The sequence below is a fragment of the Drosophila hydei genome, unplaced genomic scaffold (assembly GCF_003285905.1).
Source record: "Drosophila hydei strain 15085-1641.00,03,60 unplaced genomic scaffold, DhydRS2 tig00000131-arrow-arrow-pilon, whole genome shotgun sequence".
NCBI lineage: Eukaryota > Metazoa > Arthropoda > Insecta > Diptera > Drosophilidae > Drosophila > Drosophila hydei.
The window spans coordinates 503,327-520,625 of NW_022045671.1; the positions used below are offsets into that span (position 1 = coordinate 503,327).

At 37.9% G+C, this 17,299-nt stretch overlaps 4 protein-coding genes across 5 annotated transcripts; 2 read left to right on the forward strand and 2 right to left on the reverse strand.

The window, feature by feature from the left end:
- Nucleotides 1-7,513: 7,513 nt before the first annotated feature.
- LOC111596880 (mpv17-like protein 2) lies at nt 7,514-8,628 on the reverse strand. The gene has a single exon (XM_023311329.1). It carries the CDS (start codon nt 8,314-8,316, stop codon nt 7,594-7,596), a length of 723 nt encoding a protein of 240 aa, XP_023167097.1. The 5' UTR covers nt 8,317-8,628; the 3' UTR covers nt 7,514-7,593.
- A 232-nt stretch (nt 8,629-8,860) lies between these two features.
- Nucleotides 8,861-10,176, forward strand: LOC111596878 (protein yippee). The gene is made up of 4 exons (XM_023311327.2): nt 8,861-9,060; nt 9,163-9,382; nt 9,449-9,608; nt 9,678-10,176. Exons 2-4 carry the CDS (start codon nt 9,265-9,267, stop codon nt 9,763-9,765), a joined length of 366 nt encoding a protein of 121 aa, XP_023167095.1. The 5' UTR covers nt 8,861-9,060; nt 9,163-9,264; the 3' UTR covers nt 9,766-10,176.
- A 215-nt stretch (nt 10,177-10,391) lies between these two features.
- Nucleotides 10,392-11,144, reverse strand: LOC111596879 (mitochondrial import inner membrane translocase subunit Tim9). The gene is made up of 3 exons (XM_023311328.2): nt 10,983-11,144; nt 10,742-10,837; nt 10,392-10,671 (listed from the first exon to the last, which is right to left on the reverse strand). Exons 1-3 carry the CDS (start codon nt 11,040-11,042, stop codon nt 10,540-10,542), a joined length of 288 nt encoding a protein of 95 aa, XP_023167096.1. The 5' UTR covers nt 11,043-11,144; the 3' UTR covers nt 10,392-10,539.
- Nucleotides 11,145-11,243: 99 nt separating this feature from the next.
- On the forward strand, nt 11,244-15,993 carry LOC111596877 (RNA-binding protein 1). Of its 2 annotated transcripts, none has more exons than XM_023311326.2 (2): nt 11,244-11,802; nt 15,828-15,993. In XM_023311326.2, exons 1-2 carry the CDS (start codon nt 11,417-11,419, stop codon nt 15,913-15,915), a joined length of 474 nt encoding a protein of 157 aa, XP_023167094.1. In that variant the 5' UTR covers nt 11,244-11,416; the 3' UTR covers nt 15,916-15,993. The 2 variants fall into 2 exon arrangements, with proteins under 2 accessions (XP_023167094.1, XP_023167093.2); XM_023311325.2 differs by lacking the exon at nt 15,828-15,993 and adding an exon at nt 12,490-13,270.
- Nucleotides 15,994-17,299: the final 1,306 nt, after the last annotated feature.

The window sequence follows — 17,299 nt, forward strand, 5'->3', positions numbered from 1 at the left end:
TGAAACAGGCTCGACTACTGAAACCAGATCCGACTTACCGATTTTGGATTATCTTTTGATAAGTGTTTACAGTTTTGATTTGAACTAACGCTTTGTTTTCGCTTTAGCACTACTTACTTGCGGACATATAAGCAGGCCATATAGATAGATTTGTTTATATATACTCTGTAAGATCTATATATGGGAGCATCTGTTATTGCTGTCAACATGTCGCAGATCTTGCTGTTGTTGTTTGTCATGTGGCGAAAAAAACAACTGACTGTCATATACCAAAGTAACTCGTTGCTGTGCAAGATTGCAGGATGAGCGTGTGTGTGTGTGTGTGTGTGTGTGTCTGCGTCAGTGTGTCTGAATGGCATATCAAGTGACACAATTGGAGGCGCGTGCAGCAGAGATTGTGGCATAAATAGTTGCATATTGACAACTACATGACGCCAATGCGGTTTTATATGCTTCACCAACAACAACTGTGGTGTATGTGTGTTTGCGTGTGTGTGCTTTTGGAGGCACGTTCACTGGCTAAACGGGCCCACTTTTGCATACCCTAAGTACGTAAATGAATAGGGTATACTGTTTTAAAGCAAATGTACGTAACAGGCAGAGAAAAACTGAAGAAAATTTACTTGGTCAGATCCACATTTATAGAATACTATTTTATAATAAAATCATATTATAAGCACCATATCATATCAAGAACCATAAGAGTTTGGCTTAGCTCTCTCTCTCTCTCTCTCTCTCTCTGTTATATATGCGCTTGCCTATACCTAGGGTATCTGCTAGTTGGGCATGTCCATCTAGAGGAGTGCTTGTTTTATTATTAGTACATTTTCTTGTGCTTCGCATCAATTTTGAATTTATTTGTTGCGCAGCTCACGCGTCGTATGCGCAATATGAACGGCCTCTTAATATTATTGTTGCTCTGTTCGATGTTGTTGTTGTTATGCTTGAGCTTGTGCGTTTTTAGTGCTTTTGTTGTTCACTTACTAGCATTTTGTTTTGCTTGTCTTAACCTTGATAACCGAAGCGCGTCATCGTACCAACAACAAGTCCAAGCCCAACCCCAACCCCAACCCCAACCCCAAGCCAAGACCCCACCCCAATCGCATTCGCCGTCGCCGTCGCCGTCCCAATTGCAACTGCGATTCATCCTGTTGTTGTTTTCGCACATGTAAATATTATTCTATTATTGCAAGAGAAAATAAAAATAATTTATCAGGTTGTTATTGTTCGCCACTATCTAACAAGCAGCACGAGCTGGCCACTCTCACTTCCCACAATCAAGGCTGTTATTCAAGAAACAGATCTCTCTATCTCTCTCTCTGAGTCTCTCTTCTTTCTCTTTCTCTTTCTCTCTCTACTCTCTCTACTTTCTCTACTCTCTCTCCTCTCTCTCTTCTCTCTTCTCTCTCTCTCTCTCTACTCTCTCTACTCCACTCTCTCTATCTCTCCCCCTCTCTCTCACTCTATCTCTCCTCTTTCGCTTTCTTGATCTCTCTCACTCTAAGGAATGCCATCGATCCCATCTATTGAATCCACAACGGAGTAGCATACGGAATGAAGTTAAGTTCTTGAGTAGCCGCTCTACGTTACTAGGCACCGACATCGGCGTCTATATATCTGGGCGGGTTATAGGCGCTGTCGCTTGCCATGCAAATCCATTTACATGGGGAGTCAAAAGGTTCTCTGGCTACGTAATCATTGTGTCTTTCTTTTCTAGTGCAAATAAATGTATATATAGTCGATAAGTACTTAAATAACGATCTCTTTTCTATAATACTATCTATATACATATATACACAATATATACGATCCCCACAACTTTTGCTCTTTTCATTCCTTTTTTCCGCAGCATTTACGTCAACGCAAAAAATAATTAAAAAAATAAAAGATAAATAGAATAAGAAAAGGGAAACAGATAACAGAAAAGAACCAGCTCACACCCCCAGCACACATTTTACGCATGTGTGTGTGAATGTGTGTGTGTGAATGTGTGTGTGTGTGTGTGTGTGTGTGTGTGTGTGTGTGTGTGTGTGTGTGTGTGTTTGTGTTTATCTGAGAATCTTTGGCAACGTTTGTTTGCGCATTATTTTAGCATTTGACTATTGGCTTTCCTTCCCCTCACTCTCTCCCTCTCCCACTTCTTCTCGCGCTCCCTTCCCTCTCTCTTGAATCTTACCTAATATTTTATAATAATATCACACACACTCCATAATATTTTGAAGTTTCCGGGCTTAGGTAAAGCAACTCAAAGAACACGTCTGGGGAGTTTTCGACTTGAAGATACCCTGAAGTTACCGCAATCAGAATACACAGCGTACAACTGGTGCTCATTAACTAGAATATTCAATGAAGTTTAAGTATTTATATAAATTTTAGACGCTCTTATTATTTTATTCTTAGCTAATTATTTCTATATTCTCTGATAATGAATAATTTGAATATATTTTTTCTGTAGAGCTATACGACTGAAGTTGACCTATGAAACATAAGTTGTGCATAAGCCCAATAACTTTTATTTAGTATATAGCTTTTATCCTTATTACTAAATTGGATGCATCTGACTCCATGAAAAGGCGTCTCTATTTAGTCATTCTACAGGGCATTCAAATGGAGTGTAGCAAAAAAGATAAGCAAATAGCTTGCAAGTGACACTGGGGCACATGATCGGTGATCAGTTTGTTTCGGCTTTATCAGCGCCTGACGATGGCGATGACGACGACGATGACAATGTGCGCCAATGTTGCCAGATCATTCACATAACTATGCCAATATACATACGTGCGTTCCCGCAAGTCATCTGATTGACTTGGCACATAGGAAATCTCGCCGATTTAACTGCACACAGCTGCATAGCATATCAGTTGGGTCTTTGCATTTGGCCTTTCGAAGCTAATCGAGGTTTCGTCTATAGACAATTTTCGACAGCTGAAACCCATTTTAAGATCGTTTAAACATTTATGTGTGCTAGATACTTTTGAGAAAGATAAGTTAATTATATGGAGTTAATTGAAACAAGTCAAAATCTATCGGAATAGACAGCCTTTATAAGAAGGAAGATCTATAAAAAAAGATCTATATAAATGTATCTATATCAGAAATCTATGTAAGATGATCTGCATAAAAGAATATAACATGCTCTATAAGAAAATCTATATAAAAAGATTCTTTTAAGCGAACCTATATGAGACGATCGGTATAAGATGATATATACAAAATAATTTGTAAACAATTTTCTATATTATAGAAATAAATATAAAAAGATCTATGTAAAATCTTCTATACAAAAGGATTTCTATATGAGGATCTATATGAATGAGAGATACAAGACGACTTAGAAATCTATTTTCGAGAATCCTCATAAGATAGTAAGTGTAACATGTAGTTTTATATGAAAAAGATCTCTAAGAGCTTGTATAAATTGATCAATATAAGAGAATAAATTTAGAAGGCGTTACATGAAATGATCGTAATAAGTGAATCCAACAGTAAAAATGATCTGTATAAGAGAATCTATGTAACAGAGGTAAGTGGGTAAAAGAAACTCTTGATGAAAAGAAGAGAAACTTCTTGCTAAGTGTGTAATTATATATATACAGTATATATAGAGTACATAGTATAGCATATATATATTTCATATTTAATATTTGCAGCGCACTTCAGCTACCATATATATATTTTTATATGCCCACCTTTCCTATATTACTGACATATATACGTTTATATATAGAAGATATATGTATGTTTTTGTGCATAGATTCAGCGTGTTTGTCTGGCGTTTTTATGGTACCCGAAATTCGTGGGCGCTGTGTGATTTATTTGCTCACGTATTATTACTCCGGGTTTTTTTGCTCGCTTTTTATATATTCTATTTAGATGCTTTTTCATGCTGGGCTGTTTATTTGTTGTGGCTTCTGTTTTCTGTCTTCTGTTTTCTGGTTTTTCTAAAATAAAATTAGTGCTCTCAAGGTCGAGCAGCCCCTTGGCTTTTCATGTTCACTGCCGAGCTTTGGCTTTGGCATTCAAAAATAGATAATAAGACAAGAACTCTTCGCTTGTTTACCAGCTGTCCCGACTATCTCTCTAATTGATATTTTCACATTCCCCAAAAAAACAAATAGACGAAAAAAAATAACTATTCGCTGATATTTTGGTTTTGCTTTCTACGGAAATTTCGCAGCGCTTTCAAGGCTAATGGAAAAAATAATGAAACCAATTCATTAACCCGGCAATAGGCAGACCGAGAGATATATATGAAATCAAATCGAGTCTTTCCCATCCATATACATATGGAGATTCTTTCGATATCAAAGCCTGACGAAGCTATTTTATGATAGATCAGAAAAACAGATTTTATAATCTTTGAATTGCCGTCTTTATAGACTTGATCGCGTTTCAATCACATGTAAACATATATTTACTAAGATCGTATGTAACGCATATACATACAAGTATGTAGAGTGTAACTTGACAAGCTTTGCGACTGGGAAATTTAGCTACACGTGTGTCACTCGGGGGCAACAACAGCGAGCACAACAAATTGCTTACGTACTACATATACCCTAGCAAAAAAAGCTTATAAGCAATAAGGTATATAAACATAAAATGTCTTTGATTATGTATAAATACTATTGCATATCATTTTTATATAATAATAATTGCAATATCACTAATACATTATTTATAAAGGGCCTCTTAAAAATGCATTAAATTAAATAAAAAGCAGGCATTGATAGCTCTGCCAATTGTTATCGCAAAGCACATAATATCGATAGTCGATGTCGCTTAGCGGCAAGTGCAGGTATATTGTAGTTGAGACTTAAGTTATTATTAGTTGTTTTGCTAGGTATCATATTAAATAGGCACACACACATACACGCATATATAGAATTGCGCGTGGCACCAGAAAGCCCTACAAACAATACCAGCCAACAAAGTAGTCGATCAGCCACACATACATAAATCTCAACATGCATATTTTTGCTTATATACATACTTACATATGTATGTGAGTATTCAATACCTGTTCGCCAGCTGTAAGGCTTGCGCGCTCTTTCATTTGTGCTGTCCACTCTTTACAGCAATAGCATAAACAACAACAGCAAAGAAAAAACTTGTTCGCGTGTGTCGCGCTCTTGGCAGCAGCCGCACCCGTCGCACACTTGCCCTGCGCTCCTTGCTTTCCTAGCTTGCTCAGAACTGTACATACCGTATGCATGTATGTGTTTATTATCTTTTTTCTTTTATCGCAGAGAGGCACATCACAGACGAGCCCAGAAAATTGGCCAATCAGCGCGCGTTCTTAGCGAGCGCGCCCTCTATCGCACAGTTTAGCGGGCCGCGGGGGGGTTTGGCACAACTTGCTTGCTGTCAGTCCCTTGTAAATGAACGCATTGTTTTTATGCTATTTATTTAATTTACTTGTTTTTGTTTTTGTGCTTTGTTTTTGTACGCATGGTCAATTAAATTTAAAAACAAGTTGAATTTGTTGCTGCTTGAGCATGTTTTGGTTAAAATCACAGCATTGAGAACAACCTTGTAGCTGTAAATTGGCAAATTGTTACGCATACGCACAGAAATTGACATACAAAATTTAAGTTCGCTGACAATATATATAAGGCGTAAGGGCTTATAAAAATAGTAAGCTAGATGTCAATATTAATAATAGATTACGCCCTGCCCCAAAAATAGAAAATAAAAGTCGAATTAGTTAGCTGATCGAAACAATTGCAATATCATTGCTCAATCGATAGCTTTTGCAAGCATTTATTAATTTCGGAGGCCTGTTCGGTTGCTACACTCACAGCGTGCTAGCTTCCTCTTACCAATTGTTTCCAAAAATAACATGAACACAAAAAGAAATTAGTCTTAAGCAAAACCTGTTTGAAATCGACCGAAGCCTGCTGGATCGAAAAAATATTCAAAGACTACTTCCAAAAACCCATGGCAACAACAAGACAATTGATATGTGAAATATTTACACACACCCACAAATATATATATATACATACATATATATCTTTGCAACTTGCTCACCTGTTGCTGGGCCTAAAAGCAACCGAAAAAAATGTAGCTGCTGAGATACGGCAATTGCGAGTTGTCTTTTTCTTATCTGCTCGTTATCAAGGTCGTTCTCAGTATTAAAAGTATGTAAAGTAGAGCCCAGCTAGTGGGTACACATATAAATTCGACTACCGAAAGAATCTGAATTATTAATAAAGGATTTTTAATTTTATGTAAATATTATATACCAATAATAATATTATTCGATAGAGCTTAACAAATATGAATAAAAAAAATATTTGTTAAATTCAATTAACTTTTACAAATAATAGTTTTTATCCAATCATTTTATATTAAAATTATTGGAAAAAAAATGTAAATAGTTAAAAGTATATTGAAAAAAATGTACATATAGATATACTTTTTTATATCGTTGATTTTTTCTATAAATTTTCATTTTTATAAGTTTATTAATAATAAGAGTTTTAATGCACTGTCAATCAAGACGGCTAAGGGAGGCTTTACTGTCCCCGTTTCTTAATTAGCTACAGCAATCTTTAATGACATTCAATACTATATTTATTCGGATTTCTTTTATTTCTCTTCGTACAAACCAATTTTTCATTATCAATGTCAAGCGAATTGATAAGCGCTCTTTAGTCATTGTGAGAGATAGGCGTTTCATTAATGGATATATATATGTTACTATATATACACATAAATATAGCTTCGTGCTGATAAGATTTTTGCATGGGCCGCAAGATTTATATATGCAGCATAAATAGACAAATATTTACATAGTTATATACAATAAATACAATCTTATTTACAAATGTGTGCAAAATTATTGAATATTCGTAAATTATGCAACTTATTAAGAATCCGTTACATTTCAGCTGTTTTGCAAATTCAAAGAACGAAAGCATCGATAGCCTTGGCGGTTATTATCGCACTCAACTAATATATATCGGAGAACAACAAACAGTAATCGATACCACAGAGCGCTGAGAAAGTTTTCAAATGAGATGCGCTAGCTTAAAGAAATGTTTAACTCAATATATATATTTTTTTAATTAGCTAGCAACCGAGCGCTTATCATAAACAAAAGTACATTTACATATATGTATATATAAATAGGGCGTGGTGTGGCGTGTTGCTGACCAGCTACAGACAGTTATCAGCAAAAAACATTTGCAAACGTGCGCGTTTCATCTGCGTCATTCGCATTCACATTTAAAGCTGTGAAAAAGGTTCCTTAGCTGCTAGCCAAGTTGCCTAACAAGAATTTATTTGCCAAAGATCAATTTTTTTGGCGCAGGCGGTCATTGTGCTCAATTCTTCAACATCAATTAAAGCGTCGGGGCGTGACATGACGAACCGGTTGCAATTGCATCAAACTGATATCGAAAGTCGCAGACCAGTTTCTTGATAGATTAGTGAATGGCCCATTTTTATTTGGCCGACAGACATAGCAGGGGAACAACGAGAGAATGCTTTAACAACCACATATAAAATATATACATATCGGATTTTATTAAAGAAAAAATAGAGCAATGGAGGCATAGAAGGCAGTAAAATTAAGCATAAACTGTGCTAAGCCTGTTGTGTCTTCAGCAATTTCACGGACGAGGCGGCGGCGGTGGTGGCTGGGAGATGTGTGGATGGTGAATGTTTCACCTTTGAGGTGAATACATCATACCCCAGACTTATCACATTATCGTAGAAAATGCGATAATGTGTGGGTATCCAATAAAAGTTAACGAATTGTGCCACCGGCCAAACGGTCCATTCAGCTGCATACAGCTTCCACGCCTTCTCCTTGATCTCCTCCCACACCTCATGTGCCTGCTTCTTCTCCAATATACCGAGCGTCACAAAGAAAGCAGAGATATATAATGGTGAGCATATCAATTGATCTAACACAATCTTTTTGGCCACCACACGCATACTTCTGCCTGGTAGGTACTTATCCAGCAGCTGATACCAATAATGGCAGATGATACCAACGGCCACGCCGCTGGTTGCCATGTGACGAGTGCGTATGCTGCTATATTGCTCAATCTCTTTATTGTAGAGCTCCAGTTGCTGTTCGAGTATATCGCCCACGGAGCTTAGCGTTAGCGATATGCCAACATTGGTGAAAAGCAAAAATTTATTGCTGAATGCATTCCGGTGCCATTCGCGCATCTTTTGCAGTGCACCAGGTCGACTGGCACCAACGCTGGCTCCAGATCCAGTGCCGGTTGTCGCATGGCGATATATAGTATATTTACCCAGGGCGAGCAGTATGCGTAGTTTTCGACGCGGGACTTGCATGTTTTCCTTTTTCTTTATCCTTTTTTATACAGTAAATACCAAATTATTGTCAATTGCGAATTGCGTTTTGTCTGAAATTTAGCATGGTCTCCTCAAACGCAATTAGTCAGCGGATTCCATATTGTTGGGAAGGGGGCCAAGAAAGTTGTTTTCTAATTTTGAATTTTGTAAAAACGTTTGCACATCATACTCGAATTTTGATAACACACAATTTATTTACAAAATTATTGCCGAGCAGCGTGCGCTGGCTGCCGCTTACAGCAACAACAACAGCATCAACAATTGCACAATCACGTGTAGTGACAGCTGTTGACCAGGGCTGTAACAATAGTCGCACTATCGAGTGCGGTAGCTATGCGATAACATAATCAATTATATTAAAACAATTACATTTCCAGCTTGAAAGTATTGTAAAGCTTAAATTGAAAATAAACAGTTTACTTTAAAGTGCACATTAGCTTAAGTTTACCTTTTAATCGTGGCATCTCACCCATCACTTCAGCTATCTACTATCGATATCAATATTCGATAGTTGTGTGGAAGCCCTAGCAAGCATTGCAGTGTTATTGCTGCGCTGTTTTCTTTATTTTCATTTTTTTCGGATTTTATTGTCGCAGGCGTCGCAATTAACGAGTTGTATGTTCTAAGTTATAGCTAACGGCGGTTTATTGTGCTGCAGCACTCACAAACTGTAGCATTTATATTAGAATTTTGTACATTTGGAGCTACGTGGGCCAAACAGCTGTAAGTTTAGCATTAAGCATAAAGTAACAAAAGAAAAGATTTGCAGATTAGCAAAATATTTAGTAATAATAAATTTTGTATAACAACCAATTCTATATACAGTTTCAACAAACAAAGAACAGTACGCTCGCACACATACTCCCTCACTCGCAGTTTGTGTGTGTAATCAAAGGCAGGTAAACGAGAAATTTGTCAAACGCAATTATGGGTCGCATCTTTCTGGAGCATTTGGGTGGGCTAAAGCTATTCAATTGCGCCCAATGTCATACGAACTTAACGAATCGCAGCCAATTGATTAGCACACGCTTTACAGGCGCCACAGGTGAGAGATGCAGCTACCTTCTCATACTCTCATTAATGTCCTTTTTATGCTTATATTCTTCTGCAGGTCGCGCTTATTTGTTTAAGCGCGTAGTCAACCTGACATTCAGTGCCATTCAGGAGCGCGTGATGCTTACTGGACGACATATGGTGCGCGACGTAATGTGCAAGAATTGCGGCGCAAAGCTTGGCTGGATGTATGAATTTGCCACCGAGGAGACGCAAAAGTAAAAGGCACCAAATATGGCTCCCTGTATGCTTGCTTTACTGATCGTATATTTTCGTCTCTTTGGCAGGTATAAAGAGGGTCGTGTCATTCTTGAATATGCTCTAATCAATGAGGCAGAGGGTTTTCCATCCGAGGCTGGTGGCACCAGCCACTGAACAAATGAGTCCAGTAGCTCAACGGGATACAATTGTTTATGTAGCCTTTAAGTATTTAATTTAGCCGACAGGCGTTGGCTTCATATATATATTTATGTGTGTAGGTTAAATGATTTTAAAAAGATCATATTATAGATCAGCATAAATCAATAGAAGAAATGGAAGCCCCTGTCAGCGTTACTTAAACCTAGCATTAAGGCACTAGCACAGTAAGCAGTTGCCCCAAGTATAAAAATGATTTCAACGTTAAGAGGCTGAAATGATAAATGAAAACAAAATCTCGCAGCCCCCTATAATCCCCATCTCCCTTCACTTTGCTCTTTCATTTTTTTTTAACTTATAAGAAACATTTGCTGTGTCCTTTAACTCTTTTTACATGATTGAATAAAATAACAGATCTCTTATCTAATATACACAAGCAAACCAAATAACTGTAACAAGGTCTTTGGCGAAAGCCAAATTCGGTTAAAGATTACAAAAGAGAGAAAGAAAGAGAATGCGTCTATTGCGCGCGTAAGAGCGGAGCAGATATACATGGACAAGGTGTTGTCTTCTGTTGAATAAATATCAATTACCAAGATGACTTTGAAAAGTAATCCAAGGATTTTCTTAATACAATTTCTTTACTTTTTGTATTTATTTAATTGCTAGTTGCTAGGGACCATACAAATGCAAAATAGAAATGCATTTGTGCTATTTTAGCTCTGGGATTTTGTTTCTTGTTAACTCAATTACTTAGTAACTTGAACTGTGCAGCTTCTTCATTATCTTCCTCTAAAGTTTATTGGTCTTTTGAGCCATGGCTAAGGCATTCTCGTTGGCAATCATTTGGAATTCTTGGAAGCGCTGAGAGACACGTTGGTTCATCTTCAAATACTTTTCCATACAATTTAGTGAACATTTCTCCTATAAAAATAAATAAATATTCAGTTATTTATCCTCTGATCGTTTTCAGCTGTTCAATTTGTTAACTTACCTCAGAATCTTTGACATCGCGGGACGTGAAATCACGCACACAGTCCGTAAAGCACATTTCCGATAGTTTGTTGTACGACATTAGGAAATCTGAAAACTATATATATATATTTATGTGTATATACATATACACGTTGTTCAGTTACAGGTCAACAAATCTGATTCGAGCGGGCGGCTTATTCGATTGCACATTGCATCATATTGGCAGCGTGTTTATCAATCAAATGCAGCAGTTTACTCACTGTTTTCATTTGATCCTTGTCCAGCTGATCTAAGGACACAGTTTCAGGGCTTTTAGCCATTTTGTACTGTATTGTTTTATTGAAGTTTTTTGTGAGAAACCAACGAAATGTTGGACGATTAAATAATAGCAGTGAGAGAGCTCAGCTGTGCGGCACTGTCACAATACCAGGGTTGTCAATTCGATAGCATCATATTATCGTGTTCGTTTTAGTGCACGATATATCGATAGTAGGCTGCCATCTTGTTTTTTGTATTTTTTCCCTACAATCACAAATTAATTTTCTCTCTACGTAAGCGTGGTTGTGCTTGCCTGCCTGCTGCCTGCGAAAAAATATATATAAATTGTGTATACCTAGCGACGCAATTGATAGCTGGCATATAGAAATTGGCATAAAATTTAAACAAAATAAATACATAATTATAAATATATACCATGCCCCGCTATCGTGAATGGGATTTGGCCTGTAAAGTCTACGTGGGCAATCTTGGCTCGTCGGCCTCCAAATATGAGATTGAGAACGCCTTTAGTAAATATGGACCACTGCGTAATGTGTGGGTGGCACGGAATCCGCCTGGCTTCGCTTTTGTCGAATTCGAGGATCGTCGCGATGCGGAGGATGCGACACGAGGACTTGACGGCACACGCTGCTGTGGAACACGCATACGGGTCGAAATGTCCTCAGGCCGTTCACGCGAAGGACGCGGCGGTGGCGGTGGAGGAGGGGGTGGTGGAGGCGGCGGCGGCCGTCGTGGCGGACGCAGTGGCAGTGGCGGCGGCGGTGCAGCTGCTCGTGCTGGTGACGCTGGCGGACGTTATAGGTGAGTGCAATTCCGTTTTTCATCTTGCATCTCAAATTCTTTTATATACATCTAAGACACTGTATATACACGTAGACATATATATATATATATTTATATATATATATTTATGTGTGATACGCATTGCATATGAGTTGGCGAAAAAAAAAACCACAAAGAAAAAAGTATGAAAAATCGATTTGGGGCAAGCAAAAAAAAAAACGTAACTGAAAACGGGCCCGCGCCAATGTGCGTATACATACAAGAAATATTGCAGTACCGGTTGTAAAAGTGAGCACAGCGCACACATGAATACATATACACAGCCACACACAATACACTCAGATTTACAGTGTCGTGCGCATCTATTGTGTGCACCACGCGAGAATTTCGAAAGTCCGAATATCAATAATCGATAAACCAGGGTTGGACGCTCAGCTTAACAGTTGATATATTGTTTTTCTTAAGTTATTGTCCTTTAAGTACTTCATTGTAGATTTCATCCACCTCTGACCCTTTTGCTCGCTTGTTATTCAAATGCGGCCTCGCCGTTGTACAAAGATTTGTTGTGTTTTAGTAAAAATGAGAAAGAATAAAATTAAATTAAATTAAATTAAACAAATAAAACAGTAAAAATAGAATCAAATTAAAAACAATTCATCAACGATTGAGGCTCAGTTTTAATGTGGTTTCACAATCATTTTGCAGGATAAAGTCTACTTCTACTACAAGCACAACAAGAACAACAACAACAACAGCTACTACTACTACTACTAGAACTTCTACTACTCCTCCTCTTCCTTCAACAAGTACAACTACAACAAGAACAACTTCACGTCTCATAACTACAACAACAACAAGAACAACAGCTCCTGCTCCTCCTCTTACACACATTTCACCAACACCAACTACAACAACACGCCCAACCAAATTGTGCAGCTTTATGATAATTGTCGATTTCAACAAATACGATATATTCCGCTGACTGCAATAATAACACCACCACCACCACCAACAACAACAACAACAACAACTACAACTACAACAGCGACTGCAACACATCACAACAATAGCAACAAGAACACAAGCTCCTCTTCATAAGCTCTCAACAAAATTTTTGTACTTAACGTACGCATCTATTTATCAGCCGAAGGGGCAGTCCAATCACCATTCACCATCAGCAGCAACAGCTACAACCTGCATCAGCAACAACTGCAACACTGCACAACACTTCACAACACAACATAATTCATTTACATAAACTCTCTCTAACTCATCACACAAACAAACAAACATTTTCTCACACTCACACACAAATCACAAAGTGCGACGTGCCAGCAAAGCGCAATTGTGGGGCCAGTCAATCAGTCGGTCAATCAAACCATCTATCAACGGCCTTTGACTGCAGCTGTCGTCGCAACTTCACCAACAGCAACAACAACAATCTTCATACTTCATCAAAAAAAAGTTACTTTCGTACCAACAACAACGACTTATGCTCTCTCACATATATTAAATTAACACTTATCAACAACAACACCACCACCAACAACAACAACAACAGCAACCAACCAACCAACCAACAACAAGCAAGTGCAACTACTGACCCAGCCAGCAATCAAATCTAACTCCAATTACACCAACAACCAACCAATCAATCAACCAACCAACCAGTCAATCAGCCAATCAGCCAATCAATCAACCAGTCAGCCAATCAATCAATCAACGCTTTGCAACAGCCAACAACTGTAGACAACAACTTTAGACTCAACTTCAACTTGCAGTCCTACACGCGTCTTCTGCAACGCCTCTCAGCCTCAACGGGTCTGCTTCTGTCCCCACAGTATATGTATATATATATAAAGTATATAGTATACATATATATAGTATATATGTATATATATGTTTATTTATCAAAAAGTATATATATTTATATATATATATATGTTAAAATCATCTTATGCTCATCTATAAGCCAGCCTGCCACCACCAACAACCAACCAATAACTTCAACAGCAACCAACCAACAAGTACAACAACAACAACTACAACAGCTACTTCAACAACATGCAACAGCTTAGGGCTCTCTTTTTGTTAATCATCTTTTATTTTATTTGTTGTTGCTCTAGCTCCTTAGCTCATCTCAGTTTTTGCACCCCTTCCGGGTTGGCCATCCCCGCCCCCATACCTTCTACCCCTACAAAATAAAAAAAATACACCCTGCGCCGAGCATCTCTGCATCAGAAAAAGTCTATGAATCTTCAAATTCAGCTGCGCTGCGCTTCTTCACTTCAGCTTCAACTGCAACTGCAAGAACTCCTCCTGCAACAACAACAACCACCAATAATCACCAACAACAAGAACAACAACAACCACCAACCACCACCTCCGATTTATCACGTAAAGCAACTACCAAAAAAAAATTCAAAATCGAAAAAAAAAATGCAAAGCGTATGTAAAATTGCTACAAAATTATTCTTTTTAGCTAAAAAGAAGCTATCAAATTTAATATTTTAATTTTTTTAGTTTTTGTTAATATTTGGACAATACCCTTGCTGCAACGAGTCTAGTGTGCATAAGTCCGTCCGTAGGAGTAGGATATTAGCTTCTAGCCTCTGTGAACTCATCTTCCAGTGAATCAATCTTAATGAAACTTGGCATAGATGCTGCTAATTGCTGCAGTCAGCATATATGTTGAAGTTGGTTGGATCGTATCACTAAATCATCTATCAATAAGGAAGCGATGAGCAGGCTAACCGAGACAGTGTGTGCCATAAGATTTAGGAATAAGCTGAACGTACTACTTCCATGCAGTGAACACGCGCAGTATGGAATGTTAATACCAAGAAATATTATTTCATTCGTTGAAATATGAGACTTTATTGTAAATTCCAATTTTAATTAGTTCCAATTGCTGTGTGTTCACTGCATGCCTGTCTGCAAGGGTATTTGATCTTCGGCTAAGCCGCAGTTAACTGTATTTTCTATCGTTTACTTTTCATTTTCTTATGTTATCGTTTATCGTTACCGTTTAGCTAACAATCCTAGTATTTTATATTGTTTGTTTTTGTACATTGTTGTTGTTCCTCAACAGACACACACACTCACGCACACATACGCTAATTGTCTGTTATTTTTATATACGAAGAAGAGTGCGCGAATGCAGCAGCAACTGTGAAGGAACTCACTTCAGGCTAACCTTTTCTCAGCTCCTCTCAGCTGCAGCAAACGCTCTTCACGGCTCTCTCTCTCCCGCTCGCTCACTCACTCGGTGTGTGCGTGTGCGTGCGTATTTGTGTAGGCAACAGCTGCAGTAGCAATAACTAGAGCATCAACACACATGCGCACCTATTACAATAACAATCAAGCGTTGCAACTACAGCTACAACAACATCAACAACAACAAGAACAACAACTAGAACAACATTCTTCTCTCAGTCTGCTATGCTCATCCAACAAACTCAACTCAACTCAACCCAACACCACCACAGCTACTACCGTTTATGTATGTTGTTTGTTTTTGTTTTTGTTTTTGGTTTTGTTTTCACCACCAAAAGAGGAAACGACCAGCCAAATGCCCCCTGCCAAGTAGCATTCTATCTCTCTCTCTCTCAGCTCAGCTCAGGTCAGCTCAACGCAGCGCCACGGCCAACAAACAAACTGCGAGAGCATCACGAAAACCAACCACCAACCAACCAACCAACCACCAACTCCTCTCAGAGCTTCTCCATAGAATATCAGTAAACAAAACTCAAACTGAGAAATGGAGGCTCAGTTTTTCAGCATTGTTAATAAAAAAAAACAATTTTGATGTATCAAACTGCTTGTTTTAAAAATCTATTTAATTTGTATTTTTCTCTCTCTTTCTCTTCTCTTCTTTGTCTCTTTCTCTCTCTATATATATATATATCGTATCACTCACTCTCACTCATGCGCTCCTGCCGTGTGTCTGCTTGAAACATATGAAAAACCACCAAAAAAAAAAACATCCCTCCCCCTAACCAACCCAATCCGCCCACCCACCACAACCACCAATCTAATTACAGGTCACGCTCCCCGAGACGCTCTCGCACCCGCAGTCGCAGCTTCTCACGTGATCGACGCAGCCGCTCGGACTCAAGGGATCGTCACTAGGTGAAGCCACGCAGCCAACCAGCAGCAGCAGCAGCAACAACAACAAGCAGCAGCGGCAGCGACAGCAGCAGCAGCAGCAGCAGCTCATAAGACAGTTCTACACACATATATATATACGCACTCACTCAGTCACACACACACAAACACAGACACACAAATACAAATGTCCTATCGTAGCCAGAGTTCTTTTTTTTTTTTTTTTTTTTTTTGTGTTGGTTTCTATATAAAAATAGAATTGTGAATTTTGGACAGCTACTCACAAAAGAAAAAAAAGAATACGAAAACAAACAAATACCAAATAAGAAGAAAAAAAGTTAAAAAAAAAAAAATAAAATCATAAATATGAAATTATATATATAATAAATTCAAGAACCAGTTTGTTGCTGCGTATTTAGCTAATAAGTGCATAGAGATTAAAGAGAGAAAACAAGCGACAGGCAACAATTACACACGCACACGCAACACACACCTACACAACACACACACACACAGACAGACAGACAGACATCGTCAACAGCAATGGGGAGCGGAAGGTACGAGTATTTTGTGAATGTTTCTTTAATTATATTATTTTCACATGTTTTTTTCGTAATCGACACAAATTGTAAAAATAAAAGATGAAATAAGACAATTTAAGGTGAACATAATAAAAAAGAAAGAAAAAAACAAAAATAAAAATAAAATATAAGAAAAAGTAAAAGTTTTTTAATTAGTTGTCTACAAATGACAATCTCACTTTACAGAATTGGAGTTAAACAAAGAAATTTTGGGAAAGATCTGAAAATACTCAGCGAATTGTGCTCTATGCTACCAAAAAGTCAACTCAGATGCAGACTAAGCCAGAAGATGAACCAAACTGTGAACTGGAACTGAGGAAAGTAATTTGAAGAGCTTACGATGGTATAAACTATAGACTATATAGCATAGCAGATCAAATGTTATATCATAGCAGATCAGATGCTATATCATAGCAGATCGATCAGTGCTATATCATAGCAGATCGATCAGTGCTATATCATAGCAGATCAGAAGCTGTATCAAAGCAGATCAGATGCTATATCATAGCAGATCGATCAGTGCTATATCATAGCAGATCAGATGCTATATCAAAGCAGATCAGATGCTATATCATAGCAGATCAGCAGAAACTATAAGCCTCTATATAGACGATCAGAAAAACAACATTCGATATTTTGTATACGTATATTTAGGCAACTTAACTGTATTGATATATGGATATATTGTAAATTGATTAGTTGATATAGATGTGGTTTTCGATTAGAGAGTATGTGCTATGAGTGCTGAGTACAATTTGACCATGAATCGGGCCGAATACACAGATAAGCTTCGCATACTTTTGGGCGCAATAAATGACCAGAAAAAA